At 38.0% G+C, this 10,074-nt stretch overlaps 1 protein-coding gene across 1 annotated transcript; it reads right to left on the minus strand.

The window, feature by feature from the left end:
* Window positions 1-5,525: 5,525 nt before the first annotated feature.
* Window positions 5,526-9,634, minus strand: LOC109216530 (caffeic acid 3-O-methyltransferase-like). The gene is made up of 4 exons (XM_019380692.1): window positions 9,090-9,634; window positions 7,530-7,840; window positions 6,585-6,649; window positions 5,526-6,051 (listed from the first exon to the last, which is right to left on the minus strand). Exons 1-4 carry the CDS (start codon window positions 9,506-9,508, stop codon window positions 5,755-5,757), a joined length of 1,092 nt encoding a protein of 363 aa, XP_019236237.1. The 5' UTR covers window positions 9,509-9,634; the 3' UTR covers window positions 5,526-5,754.
* Between the last annotated feature and the right edge of the window lie 440 nt (window positions 9,635-10,074).

Below are 10,074 nucleotides of genomic sequence, written 5' to 3' on the forward strand. Positions count from 1 at the left end.
GCCAAACTGATACAGTTCGGAGAATTCCGAATTTTGTAATAAAATAGGCCTTCAAATATTTTCACAAAACCGGTTTAAAAGGCTACCCTCGGCAAATTTACAAAGGGTTTCGATCACATCAACCCTCAAAAACCCTAAGGGGTACCGAATTGTTCGAACTACCGTGCAAGCTTAGGCGTACGACGCAAAGAGTTTCGATAAACCTAACCCTCGAAACCCTATTGGGTAAAAATTTATCTCGTGTTAAGGCATAAAACATTTTATATGATCAACTTTTTAAGCCGAAAAGGGAGAAAAGTCATTCTTTTTAAGGCCATATAGGCCTAATTCAAGAGCTTAAGGGCCATTTTATTTTTTTGAGTTCGAGAAGTCATCCTCACTCAACTAGAATCTAAGGGTCACCCTACTTGGCGCTCGAGCAAGTATTCACTCGATTACAAAGACTACACTAGTCCGACTTCGATCAAATTGCCTAAGCCTTGTACTCTTGAACAAAATTTTCACAAGGCATGGACGAAACAGAATTTTCACAATGCGGAAATTGAAGTAAAGACAAGTCAGAAAGCAAAGAGACCTTATATATATAAAAATATTTACAAGGACCGATCAGGGTCCTAAAAAAACAAAAAAGAAATATCGTAGGGTCCCTAATTGTTTTTGGGGGCATCTCCCTCTCCATCATGATCCTCCCCACTCTTGTAATCGCTCTTGCTTCCGGCATTATCGTCATCGTCATTGTCAGAGGAGGCCAATGCCTTGACATCGTCTTCAAGCTCTTTGGCTTTTCTTATAGCGTCAATAAGATTGAAACCTTGAGCATGGATCTCCTCGAGAGTTTCCCTCCGAGATTGGCACTTGGCGAGCTCGGCAATCCAAAAAGCTCGATTTTGAGCGGCCTCGGCAGATTCTCTTGCTTGGGCTTGAGCAGCTTCAGCATCACATCGGTAAACGGCCACGATCGCCTCCGCGTCAGCCTTTACTTTTTCTGCCTCAAATTTAACCTTTTCAAGTTCGGCGGCCAATCGAGCCTCGAGCTCCTCTATTTTCTTGGCTTGAGCGGAGCTTTCCTTCTTCATAAATCAAAGCTGACTTTCGGCCGATGACAGTTGGGCTCGAGCAGCATCTTTCTCCGAGGCAAGGCGGTCCATGTTTTATCTCCACCCCAAGGTCTCCACCCTCATCATGTTAACCTCCTCACGGAGCTGTTCGATTTTTTCGGCCTTCTTCTGAACCTGTGAGATTTAAATGTTAGCCATCAACCTCAAACTGATAAAATGAGCTTCTAAGATTTTCATTACCTGCTCAATCAGGTCGGTCTGTTCTTTGTGAGCCATGTCCAATTCGGCTCGGAGGTCCTTGATCTCCTTTTCTTTTTACACACTGAGAAGTTTGAGGGCATTTCTCTCCTCCGTGAACCTTTGAAGATCGGGCTCGCATCGGCTCAGCTCTACTCGGGATTTAGAAAATGCCTCCCGATGAAGTGCCAAGACCTATGCATAAAGAAGAAAGGAAATTAGACAAGAAGAAATAAATACAAGTGTGATATCGACGAGGGGAGTTAAGACTTACCCAACTCAGGATTCGTTGACCCTCATCAAAAAGACTTGATGCATCGCTCGAGTCAATATCATCTTCAACTCCTGTAAAGCAACAACGGATCAAATCCTCCCCTTCATGAGCTCTTCCCACATCGGCAGTCCTCATAGCTTGGGCATCCTGAATTGCCTCCTCGGAAAATGCAGGGAGAGTCGATGAGTCTCCAATTATTATTGCCCCGAGTGAATCACTTGGGCGTTCTCTTCATTTTGAAGGGCCTCGAAGCTGGCCCCTTTAGGCATACCCACCGATTTCTCATTTCGGTGGGAGGCATCTTCAGCCTCCAACGACTCGGGGGCTTAGCCCGGGCCCTCTTCCAAGACCTCCTCCGTTCGAGGCTTAATCTTTTCAACTCTCACCAACTCAGCTGCCTTTGGGGCCTCAGTGTTTTTTTCACTCGGGCAACCAGTTCGCAGCCATCGTCTTCTTCTTCTTCTTCCTGTCTTAGTCGCTGAGCTACCTCAGCAGGCAGAGGGACAGTGTCTTTCTTCGGCTTACGAGCCTTACTTTTCTTGAGCTTTGGGTCCTCGGAGGTCGAGACCCTTTTTCTCTTCTTTTCCTTCACCAGTTTCGGTGCCGGAACCTCCTCCTCCGCGGACAGGGACCTCATGACAGCATCTTTTCTGAAGCCTGTATGAAAGGAAATCAAGTGAGTATGAAAAGAAATATTTTAGAGAAAATCGTCAAATACGTGAAAAAGGGCTTACCAAGATTTTTGGCCTCCCATCGGCCCCTTGCCAAATCACGCCATGAGCGCTCAACGTACGAAGAGGTCGAAGCCCGATCCCGAACCTAGCTCTCGAGGTTAAGAATTGCACCAGACATCCAAGAGACCGCTACATCATAGAAAGGGATGTCGATAAGAAGAAGCAAAGGAAACAAAACAATAAATGGAAGCTATAGGCGGGATTGTACTTACGATTCATATACCATTTCTTGAGAAATAGCATCTTCTCGGCCGGGATCAGGTCGGAAGTCTTCACTCGAATTAACCAGCACATCCATCATCGGTCCTTTCCTCATCTATGCTTGAGAACAATACCTTGGTAGCCCGACGCTAAAGTCTTATTAACCCGCCTCGATAAACACGGGGGCTGTACAACCTAATGATGTGGTCGAGGGTGAAAAGCATCCCTTCGACTTTGCTCGTGAAGAACCGGAGCAGAATAACAATCCGCCAAAAAAGAGCGATGGAATTGACCTAGGGTTATTTGATATAGATGGCAAAAATCGATGATGGGGATCGATAGGGCCCGGCGTGAAAGGATAAGTGTAAACACTTAGAAACCCTTCCACATGGGTAGTGATGTCTTCTTCGGGGGCCAGAATCACCACCTCTTTATCTTCCCAATGTCAGTCTTTCTTCACCTGCTCAAGGTCACCCTTAGTTATCGAGCATATATATCTCAACATTGGCTCGCATCGACCAGGGACCAACGAAGTTTTCTCGACTTTGAAGTCGGAAGTAAGGACACACCCCCCAGGAACACACTCCTCAGGGCGCGGCTCCACTGGTGTTTTATCGCGGGCCGGCCGCGATGAAGAAGCGTTTCCCTTTTGAGGAACAGTTTTTGACGTTTTTGCCATTTTTGTGTGAGTTTAAAGAAAGAGGGAGATGACAGGACTTGGTGTTTAAAAAGGGATTAGCAACAAACCTTGGAGATTTTGAAGAAATGAAGAGCTTAAGAGATGTAAAAAGCTTAAGAGATTAGAAGAAAGTGAAAGTAAAGATTGAATCAATGAGAGAAGGGGCATATTTAAGGGATTCATGGCGACGGTTCAAAGGCACTGGTGGCCGACAACCAACTGACGCTCATTAATAACTTTGGGAACTGTACCGACGAGACGTTTCGGTCGCTTACGTCACGAGGATGATGTCATGACAGGTTGAGGTATAAAATCGAAGGCTCAATTCGTTTCTTCTCATAACACTACAAGAAACGAGGGGACTATTTGTATATGATTAAAATTGGGCCTACCCGATTCTACTATTTGATCAAGACCGGGGAATTGCATCAAAGGTCGGCCCCGCAGTGGGTCAGACCAAAGCACGAGGATAAGGTATCGAGATCGAGGATTGAGGTACCTATTGAGACCCAGGCCAGTAGCGATCGAGACCAAATGAGGCAGACGCCGAGTAAAGTACAATAACAGAAAGCGAGATGTCCGTGAGTGGTCGAAGTTCGCGGCAGAAATCTCAGAACAGACCAATTCAAGGGCGGTTGTTTAGCTAGTCATAGGATTTACTTCCGTAATTAGAATTATACCGTAGATAGGATTCCTCTACTATATAAATGAGGTTCTAATCATCTTGTGTCCATTTTACACTCTGAGATATCAAAGCAATATAATGTCTTTTCTTTAGTTCATATTCTTGTTCATCAGCTTGTTATATTTTAATTGTTCTTGTTCCAATCAGTTCGAGCGTATTCAAGCTCGAGGGCTGAATTTCGTTTAAACACTGGTTTGTTTTATCCTATTGCTAATTTATATTACTAATCTTTACATTTATCAATTGGTATTAGGTGAAATAACGTGTCATTAAAATCAATTGTAAGTTTAAGTGTTATCCAATTTTAAGGGTAAACAGTAATTAAGCTTATAAAATTGTAAGACAAAACATGTTACCATATGGTTGTCAATTGTCATGATCCTATAATTGTAGGAAGTATGTAGCAAAACCAACCAGGGTTGTAGTATAGTGCTAAGTATTCCGTCATCTTTAACCAGAGGTCTAGGGTTCGAGCCCTGGTGTGTGGAGTCCCCTTTGTTAGGAAATGCTTTACCCACTTAATGTTAGACTTTTCTAGCATGAAACCAGATTTAGTCTGGTCCCAATGCAGGTATTGGACACCAAGTGAAAAACTATTAAAAAAAAAAAGATAATAATAATAATAATAATAATAATAAAAAGAATGGGAAGTACGTAGGTATGACTAGCCACAGCTTAACCAATGCTACCTTGTCTTCGCCATTATTTAGACTTGTGATCAATTTAAATCTCCCTATGATGGTTTGCAGATATTGAAAAATCTTTTTCATTGATAATGCTTCCTCTGTTCTTTTGCTTTTCAAGTAGTATAATTTTAGACCTCTACTAAGGGCACACTCTTTGAAAAAAATACCTCCAAGAGATCTAGTTCAAAACCAGTCCAAAAATTTGTGGGAAACTAAAAAATTTGTTAAGGGTGTTGAAGGGTGTTTCAAATTTAATATATATTAATAAAAAGGTACTACTTGACCGATATATACAATATAATTTTCCACATGGGTGTTCAACTAACCACTCTTGAGCTTATGTGGCTCCGTTACTGCCGAAATTCCCGTGTATAGAAACTCAAAGTGGAAACATTTGTCATACTAAGGAACGCAAAGTTATTATAGAAAGGTTGATCGGATTATCAACATCCTAGTCTGGAATAAGGTGCAACTTCAATCGTAGTCTTGAAACCCTTCTTATAGGTTGAAAAAGCAAACCAGGTTACAAGGATAATTAGGCATATCAACACCCCATTTCACAGTTGTTAGACTACCTAGCAATTTTATGTGCCAAGGCTATCTCTGGGTACTCAAGCTTATACTCACCATACTGGAAAAAGTAACATGTTAGCAACCGATTATTAGGAATAATATCCCAGTGTGGGCTAAGTTGCAATTTCAGTCGCCAATTTCTAGTTAATGCACCCATAATAACCCGACAATCTCTTCTATGGAACCACTGTCATTTCGTCTAGCATGTACTCTTGGGTCACCAGTACTTGAAGTACGACAAAGTGAAAGGAGACAAGACTCACCTCCCCTTACTTTGCCAATCACAAGTGTCTCAGTCCCAAAAAAAACGGAGATGGCGAGGAAACTAACTTCCAAGAGATGCTTTCACAAGTGCCTGTCTGTGTATATTGAAACTATTCTTATACTAGAGACACATGTCATATAAATCTTACTAGGAATATCAATATAAAATTAGACAAAGTTACAATTTTTGTCCTAGAGAACATGTTTCTCAATACTCAAAATGACATCACTTCATGCAAACAAGGGCATAATAGAAATTTTATTAGGAATATCAACGTTCAATCTGGACTAAGCTGCAATTGCTGTACCAGAATGCCATAAATGGATAATCAGAGTAGAAGAAACTCAACGCACAGTAGAGATCTACTTGCAGAATTCCATGACCCAAAAATTACAGACACAACATATTAAGTTAACGCCTTTGAATCCGGCTTCAGTAGCCAAGGCTCGAAACTCTTGTTCAGATCTCTCTTTGCCTCCAGGATTTTGAGCCATCATGATCAAATCACATTGCGAGACGCCAACCACAGCGGTATCAGTGTCAGGTTTCACTGGTAAAATGGCCTCAACAACAATTACCTTTCCATTGTCTGGTAGAGCCTTGTAGCAGTTCTTTAGCAACTTGAGGTTGTGACTATCACTCCAGTCATGAAGAATCCACTTCAGTAAGAAACATAGAAATATTAATCGTTTTGACACGTTATTTCAGCGGATACAAAAAATACTAGGTGACTTCTTTCCATCTTCCTAAGCCTTGGTAGGCAGAGTTAAATAATACTTGTGTTGACTGGAGGTAGCAGGTAGCTAGTGGAATTAATTGAGGTGTGTGCAAGCTGGCCCCAACACCACCGTCACAAAATAAAAGTCGTTATGGCACGTTATTACTCCCCCTCCAAATTAATAAGCTTACTGAAATAAACTGTGAATATTACCAGAACAAACAAAAACTTGCTACAAACTATAAGCATTTGGAGTTCCAGAGCACCTTCTAGGAAGGGTACCAAATTAAAAGAACAGCCAAAACAAACAAACATCTTGTGTAACTTCTATTGATTACTTCCTCCACTTCCAAATATTAGTTAGTTTTGACAAACTGAATTTGTTTTAAAATTATTTGAAATTTCAAAAAAACAAGGAGTCATTTATTACTTTTTCTGCTAAGCTTATTCGACTCATCAAAGATTTGGACATACCTTCATAAAAATAGCATCTCCTTCTGGAACACTTCCAAACATATCTCCCCCGACATGTTCCACCCCTGCAATATTATGATCACAATCTTAATTCAAGTTAAGAATTGATTGTGTATGTATAAGAAAATATTGTATCAGTTGACAAAGCTCTAACTTTAGTTTGGTGTAATTACGTAATCATGGATTTCAAGAAGATGGGTGTACTGTTGTGAAGAAACAAATCTAGAATTTAGATTTGACGGGTTTAACTTTAGTTTCTTACCATGAACCTTATACACTTTTTAAATTATAGGTTCAAAATTATATTTTTTTTTTTAAATTTTAGTGATTTTCACATATACATCTATACTCCGTGCCGAAACAAGATCGTCCGAAGTGGATTTTGAACCGTCAATTGCACTAGTAGAGGTACACCCAATAATAATTACACCATAAAAGTCTTTGAGCATGGGGTGCATACACATATATTTAAGTAATTTTAAAAAAATATAACATTGTTAGCAGTGGCGGATTCAAGATTTCAAAGTCATGGTGCTCATCGGTAAAAATATCAAAAGAAGAAGAAAAATGAATTTAGTGGTGGGTGCTCACTGAATACTTATTTAAATTTTTTGATAATTACCTATGTAAATTTATTAAGTTTGGCCAAAGACAATGGGTGCTTAAGCACCCATAAGACTCCTTGTGGATCCGCCACTGATTGTTATACATGGTTTAGCGAAAAGAACATGAGTTCACATATACCCTTATCCCTTAACCTAGATATGCCTCTGACTATGACTCGTCTATGTTATGAAGCTGATAGATATAATAGGAGTAATATTTAGCATTTCAATGTATATAAGGTAAATCCCTAACGATTGTACATGATGTGAAGTAAATTTAAGTAGTGTTGGACCAAACCTCCAAAGTAAAGTAAACAATAAAACAAGAATGAGAAGGTACCAGGATAGGAAGGTGCATGTTGAACAACATGTGGCAAATCAAAATTAGTGCCCTTAATTGTGGGGTATTTAGCTGTAATCATCTTGAGGTTGACTCCAAGACCACCTCCAACATCAACCAAAGTTTTAAGGTTGTCAAAACCTTTGTAATTTTCAAGTATTTTTTTTATGACTACAGTTGTGTGATTGATCATTGCCTTGTTGAAAACATCATTAAATTTGGGGTCTGATTTTGGATATTCAAATGCATGTACACCGTGTACCCTGTCAAATGGAACTCCTCCTTCAAGAACTGCATCTTTTAATTCAAACCTGTATTTAAATTAGATAGACAGTCAGATATGAATCATATGTTCTAATTTTGTCATGCCTCTTCTAATTTGAAAAAAATATTTTAAGAGTCAAACAAGTCTTTCATTTATAATTTTTTTTTTTTGGAAATTATTTCATTTAAAGTTACTACTATTATCATGGAAATTATTACTAAACAAACTGAACGAAATCTTTTATGGCTTTTCTATATAGTAGTAATAGTAGTTTAGAGAGAAGTTGGTCAAATTGTGTCATAGCACCAACATCTACGAGATGCATTTAATATATAGATTTTCTCTACTCCCACCTACATTTAAACTAAATTAAGTTCAATCTAAGAATCTAATTTATCTAAATTGCCTATAAATAGTGAGCTATTTAATAAAATGAGGTAAAACAAATTAGTTAAGTTGAGAGAACAAATTATTATTAGCTTTTGAGCTATAGATGCATTTCATTATTTGCTGTAACTTAAAACTTATTTTTTTTTAGATTTCATCTTGAAAGTATATATCTAATGGCTTCGACGCCTTAATAATGCTCCTAAGTTTGTAAGCCATTTCTGACACTTGTTATTTAAGAAGAATAATTTTCCAAGCTAGAATCAGCACATAAGTTCAAACGGCATATTTCATAAATTAAAAATTCAAAAGAAAAGAATTAAAGTATAAAAGGCATGAATATATATATACACACACGCGCACTCAATCCTGCCGTCCTTGTCATATCCCGTTTAAGGTTTTGACTCACATTAATAGCATTTGATGATATTAGTCATAAGTGTTATTTGACTAAATAAACTTTATAGTTTCCTTAATTCAATGATTAATGACTATGTGCATCATTAGAGTAATAAAACTGTAATTGAATTAGTAATGGCTAATTTTTCTAAAAAGACAAATATTTTGTAATGGATTATACACTCATATTCATTATTTACTTTTGCTAGCCAATGTACATGGATTATACATTGATTATACACAGTTATATACATATTATAACTGAATTATTTATATATTAATTATACGTCCCTCAGCCATTTTAAATTTAAGTAATTGGATGGACGGCTATTTAGGTTAATTTTTTTTTTTTAATTAAAGTGACCAATAAAACGATAAGATGGAAAATAATAACACACATACGACTAACATAATCGACAAATAGTAAAATGAAGAATCTTGTCTTGTGAAAAAGGAATCCAACCAATACTGCCAGTGGAAAAAAGAATAAAAAGTAGGACAAAACTTACCAGCTATTAATGAATACTTTATCTTGTAGCAAAGCCAAAAGTGGCCCCATTGATGCACCATCTTCATCTCTAACAAAGAATTTTCCTACTTGTGACAAACCATACACTCTTTTCGATCCACCATTTTCTTCATCCTCAACAATGGAACAAGTGAACAACGAGTAACTAGCCAAGACATAAAGCATCCTATCTAACATAGTAGCTGCATCAGGGTTCTTGCAGTTTGGCATTTGAGAAACAATTTGAGAAGCAGAAAGTTTAGTGTCATTAGCTTTGGCTAATATCTCAAAAACTTCCAATTGAATTGTTGAGTGTAACACAAAAGGAAGTACTGAAGATGACAATAGTTGCATGGCATATGTGCAGTTACGTTCTTCTTCTGATTGTGTTGGTATTTGGCTTTTGGTTGAGGATTCCATAGCTGAAAATCTAGAGACAAGAATTAGCTGAAGAGTTGTAATGTAATTTATTCTTGTAGTCTTTTCCTTTTAGAGTGTTTTTGTTAGGTTTCACAATCATGTACAGTGGAGTTAGTGCTTTTTATAAGTGTTAGTTGTGACTTTGGTTAAGAATTGTCATAATTGGTTTTCTTGGTGGGAATATTGGTTGAATTCTGTCTGTTCTCTTTTGTTAATTATTCAATTGCACACTAGCATGTTGGGCAGGTTGGTTGGTTGAAGTTTGTCTAGTTATTTCTTTCTCTTTTGAAAGTTTGACCGATAGCTAGTAATTTTATCTTTCACGTCACTAATTAATTTCACTTCATATGGATTTTCTCTGTAGTTATTTATTAACCATACGCAATCCTAAAATTAGCTTATAAGATAAAGATTGCTCAGAACTATACGAGAAACAGCAATTATCTATTCTGGATGTCAAAATTGGAGTGAACGTGCATTTGGAGCCTGGACGATATTACAGGAGTATTAAGTGGGTGTTTGGACATAAAAATCGTAAGATTTTGGGAAAAAATATTTTTTTTTTT

This window comes from Nicotiana attenuata, unplaced genomic scaffold, assembly GCF_001879085.1.
Source record: "Nicotiana attenuata strain UT unplaced genomic scaffold, NIATTr2, whole genome shotgun sequence".
Taxonomy (NCBI): domain Eukaryota; kingdom Viridiplantae; phylum Streptophyta; class Magnoliopsida; order Solanales; family Solanaceae; genus Nicotiana; species Nicotiana attenuata.

Coding starts and splice junctions, on each gene's coding strand:
- LOC109216530 (XM_019380692.1), bottom strand. CDS start 9,508: ATGGAATCCTCAACCAAAAGCCAAATACCAACACAATCAGAAGAAGAA. Junction 6,650..7,529: donor ACATGCACCTTCCTATCCTG/GTACCTTCTCAT, acceptor ATAATATTGCAG/GGGTGGAACATGTCGGGGGA. Junction 6,052..6,584: donor GAGATGCTATTTTTATGAAG/GTATGTCCAAAT, acceptor TTCTTACTGAAG/TGGATTCTTCATGACTGGAG.